Raw genomic sequence first — 4,448 nt, forward strand, 5'->3', positions numbered from 1 at the left:
AGAAAAGGAATCTAAATAGGGAGAGAGGACGACCATACTTGTCGAAGCGGAGTCGCCTTGAGTCGATAAATTTTAAGTAGCAGTAGAGCTCCTTGTGAAAGAGTTCATCCAGGAAAGTACTGCCACCTTATCTATTTCTGCCACCAAGCTGCAGTAATGTAAGCATCATTACGTTCTGATTTTGAAGAGTAAGGGTGCTGGTGAAATAACAGGCACATGGAACTTGTTAACTTATGTCTCAACAGTGGCAGTGCCCCTCAGATTTTTGTGATTTAATATGAATGAACGGCACTACAATTGCTATGGACAATCGTGTCGCTCTCCACTAGGCGCGCGGCTTATACGTTCTGTCACATGATATCATAAAAAGTATTACCATACATGTCGCACTATGCCGATTCAGCAACGACACGGCCGTTCGACAGTCGTCGGCATTTTTCATATAGCCATCGTCTGTGATCGGATGTGATTTTTGGCATCTTCGGAATCGTTTGGCCGTTGGCGTGTCCCATCGGTTATTGGCGGTCATCGGCTGCATACGGACGCCATGGGAAATTCACAAGAAGCAGCAAGAGACAACATATGACGCTGCGGTCCTCTGGTAAGGCTAAAGCCTACAGACAGCTCAATAGACACATATGGAAGTCCATGCGACACGACATACGGGTCTTTAATACCAATAATATTAAAGATACCATAGAGCGGAACAAGGGCTTCAAAGTGTTTGCAAGGGACATGTCTATTGGGCAAAATCCGCTTACAAAGCTGAAGACGGAGGATGACAGCGTTGTAACGTCCAAGCCAGATGTACTGGGGGATCGAGAGGTTTTATAGGCAACTATATGCCTCGATTACTCCGCCTGTTACTGATTCTAAAGATTCTAGAGCCAATCTCACCCGACGCTATACTGAGAATATCCCGGACATCAGTCTGTACGAAATCAGGATGACTTTGAAACAGTTAAAAATCAATCCACTGCCAAACAACAAGACTGTAGCACCGCCCAAATCCGATAAAGATTTGGGCGGTGCTACAGTCTCTACAACGGTGCCACATTGACTATCGATATACCGAAGTGTTGAAGTGATTGTACAGAAACGCCTCTATGTCAGTTCGAATCCAGGACCAGTGCACAAGGCCTATCCGATTGCAAAGAGGAGCGACAGGGAGACGTCATTTCTCCGAAACTGTTCACTACTGCATTGGAAGATGCCTTCAAGTTACTGAACTGGAAAGGACTCGGCATCAACATCAATGGCGAGTACATCCTCGGACAAACCGTCCAATTAAGCAGGGCCAACTTCGAGAAAGAGATCAATCGTCGAATCCAACTCGGTTGGCAGGTTTTAGGAAGCTCCGGGATGTCTTCGCGTCCGCAATACCGCCAGTGCTTGAATACAAAAGTCTTCGAGCAGTACGTGTTGCCAGTGATGACCTACGGCTCTGAGACGTGGCCACTTACTATGAGCCTCATAAAAAAGCTCAAAGTCACTCTACGAGCTACGGAGCGGGCAATGCTCGGTATTTCTCTACGTGATCGAATCAGAAATGAGGAGATCCGTAGAAGAACGAAAGTCAACGTAATAGCTCGAAGGATTAGCAAGTTGTAGTGGCAGTGGGCAGGACACATAGCTCGTAGAACTGACGGCCGTTGGAGCAGAAAGGTTCTTGAGTGGAAACCACGAACCTGAAGGCGTTCAGTGGGACGCCCCCTACTAGATGGACGGATGACCTGGTAAGGGCGGCGGGTAACCGATGGATGCACGTCGCGTATGATCGGCTGGTCTGGAAATCTTTGGGGGAGTCTTCCGGCTGACATGCTGATGATGGCATGGGTATAAAGCTTTTCCTAATCAGCTCTAGCCTATTCCGCGTGAATAAGTGTGGTGACTTACGCAACAAATACACCTACATTTGGTAATGTCAAAGTGAATCACCAATTGCGTGCTCACCATAAAATTCACAGCTTTGTTGTAGTGTAGTTATTATTAGCAACCAAGAGCAAAACAAGAAAGTAATTTATTTGCATTAAAATTTCATTGTTATCAAGTATATGGCAAAATCAATTAAAAATCAATTTAAAGTCATTACATTCCTTGCACGGAACTGAAGACGTTGGAAGAGTATGAAGCATGTGTCCTCTTTGGATACTTTTCATACTAATCATCAAACCGAGTACTGCTGGTCTTAATCTGACAGGTAAGATCGTACTAAATTAAATGGTTAATTAAAAGATCAACACCAGCTTATCGTCGTTCACTTCTTGCCTCTCTCGAGTTACGTCTCAAAGTTTACGTTCTTGTACCTGGTTTTTTCAAGTCCTCGGTAATTACAATTCGTACTCGTTCCTCTCATGGTTGTATAAGTGGTAATGACTGTCTAAAGCCGCTTAGGAATTTTGGGAACTGAAGATACGCTTCGGATTTGGGAAATAAGCGTACCGACATTTCCGCCACCAAAGCAGAAATTTGGTACTTGAATTTAGATTCAACAGCTTAGCGTAGCGGTGGCAACTAGTTAGGAAATGTACAACGGGAGGTAAGCGTGCTAACCGCTCCGACATCTATCTGGACAATAGGGTAATTGTAAGTCCGGGGTCACTCACGCAAGGCACTAGCCTTTTGAGCACCGGATGAAGTCTGTGTAAGCGGGCTGATCTGGAGTTAGGACCTAACTGATAAGGTCCCTGTACGAGCTTGCTTACACAGGTAATAGTGGTCTATCCGTATAACCAAGCGGTTGATAGGAAGGGACACTATAAACAGAACTTAAGTAGATAGATATGGGACTAAGTCTATAGCTGCTTTTATTCGATGGTTCCATCGCATTAGCGATTTTCTTTGCGCACGAGAACCTTCGACTTCCAAATAAAATAATTAAATCAAATCATTTCCAGGCTTGCACAAGATGGTGGTGAATGGTGTAGAAGTGATAATCGAACAATACCCATACTTAGCGCAAGTGGTAATAGATCAGACGATCTCGTGCGGCGGCGCAATCATAAGCCACAGAGTCATCGCCACCGCTGGCCACTGCGTCTATGACATAGATCAAGAAACAATGACATCGGCTATTGATATGGATGTCTACCTAGGTAATATGTTAATTACGTTTTAAAATATGAAGATGGAAATAATCGACCTTATATCATATACGTAGTAATAATTATTGTAGACCACGTGCCATTTTTTTTCTGTTTTGCATAGACCCCAGTTGTTGCGGAAATGGATGTTTTTAACAAATTCATCATTTTCGTGTTTTTGAAGCTGTTGCAGTGCTACTAACTTTGATAAATTTGACTGTATAGTGAGAAACTATAAAAAAACACATGTTAAGTTTTGTGCAGTTGCCTGCCTCCTCTGTTGCCGAACAGTTACCATGCTGGACTGCTAAGCAGAGGTTCTGGATTCGATTTCCGGGCCGGGAGAAATATTTGTATCGTCTAATTTTATTTCTCTCGTGAGTTTAGGTGTAATTTGTCGATGTCTATGTATGTGTCCGTAGCACCTGCGATACAGGGTTTCACTAATGCAAGGCTATGAGCGCATGCGTTATTATCGTTATTAGTTATCTGACAGAATGTCTTGTTTGTTGAATGTTTACTTCATAGGTAATTTATTGTAAATTTTGATCACGACATACTAAAGATACTCTTGTGTCGTTAACGTCTTATGCACCCCCTATTTTGATCACTGACGTGAACCCTTTACAGATGGTAGTGACTCCTGGGGAATCATCGATAGACCACTTTGGGAATCATTGTTGTAGATACACAGACATTTTAATACTTATATATATATCCTCGGTTTCAATGTAAAATGTACAACCAATTTGACCAATGGAGATAACTAATATTTTCATTTCCTATGTGTAACATTCGCGAAAGTCTATGAACTCAGTATGCGTTTTACTTGTCCAGGGATTTAAATTGTAATGTTATTGTATTTATAGTCAGTTTTCCAAATGCAGTTTTATAGTGAAGGCCTGATGAACTCACAAAATTTTTCTTGTTCTTTTCAATTAAAGAAAAATAGAGAAAATCTCCTTTATGACGAAAATGGGATTTAGTGAGCCTCTTAATCAACGATGTTTCGAATATAGCCTTGGGCCCATGAGAAGCCCATGGCTCCCTACTTCAATCGTTGACTGGGGGAGTTTACACTTCTTGATTTTGTCAGAAGTGCCTCGGAGATATCCCACTGCTAATACAATAGTGTATTAACTCAAACAGTAAATTTATTCAGAATAGCTGCAAAACGAATTATTCAATTCCCGTGAAAGATTATTATAATAAAATTTGTGTATAGGTTAAAATTTATTAGACATCTAAAAAACTCCTACTTGCCAATTAGAAGTATATTTAAAAATAACTCTTCATGAAATTTTTGGTGTACTTGTTGTAAATATGATAATATTCCGTTTGAGTGGTTCTAACGTTTACCATGAA

The 4,448-nt window shown here is 41.7% G+C and overlaps 1 protein-coding gene across 1 annotated transcript in view; it reads left to right on the top strand.

The window, feature by feature from the left end:
- The first annotated feature begins 2,133 nt into the window (after positions 1-2,133).
- LOC113233936 (hypodermin-B-like) overlaps positions 2,134-4,448 on the top strand; it is a 16,426-nt gene continuing 14,111 nt past the window's right edge. Inside the window, exons 1-2 of the mRNA XM_026469175.1 lie at positions 2,134-2,200; positions 2,898-3,095. Of these exons, the coding sequence (XP_026324960.1) occupies positions 2,134-2,200; positions 2,898-3,095 (265 nt within the window). The remainder of the gene's footprint in view (positions 2,201-2,897; positions 3,096-4,448) is intronic.

Source organism: Hyposmocoma kahamanoa, unplaced genomic scaffold (genome assembly GCF_003589595.1).
Source record: "Hyposmocoma kahamanoa isolate Upper Pololo Valley unplaced genomic scaffold, ASM358959v1 102, whole genome shotgun sequence".
Lineage (NCBI taxonomy): Eukaryota > Metazoa > Arthropoda > Insecta > Lepidoptera > Cosmopterigidae > Hyposmocoma > Hyposmocoma kahamanoa.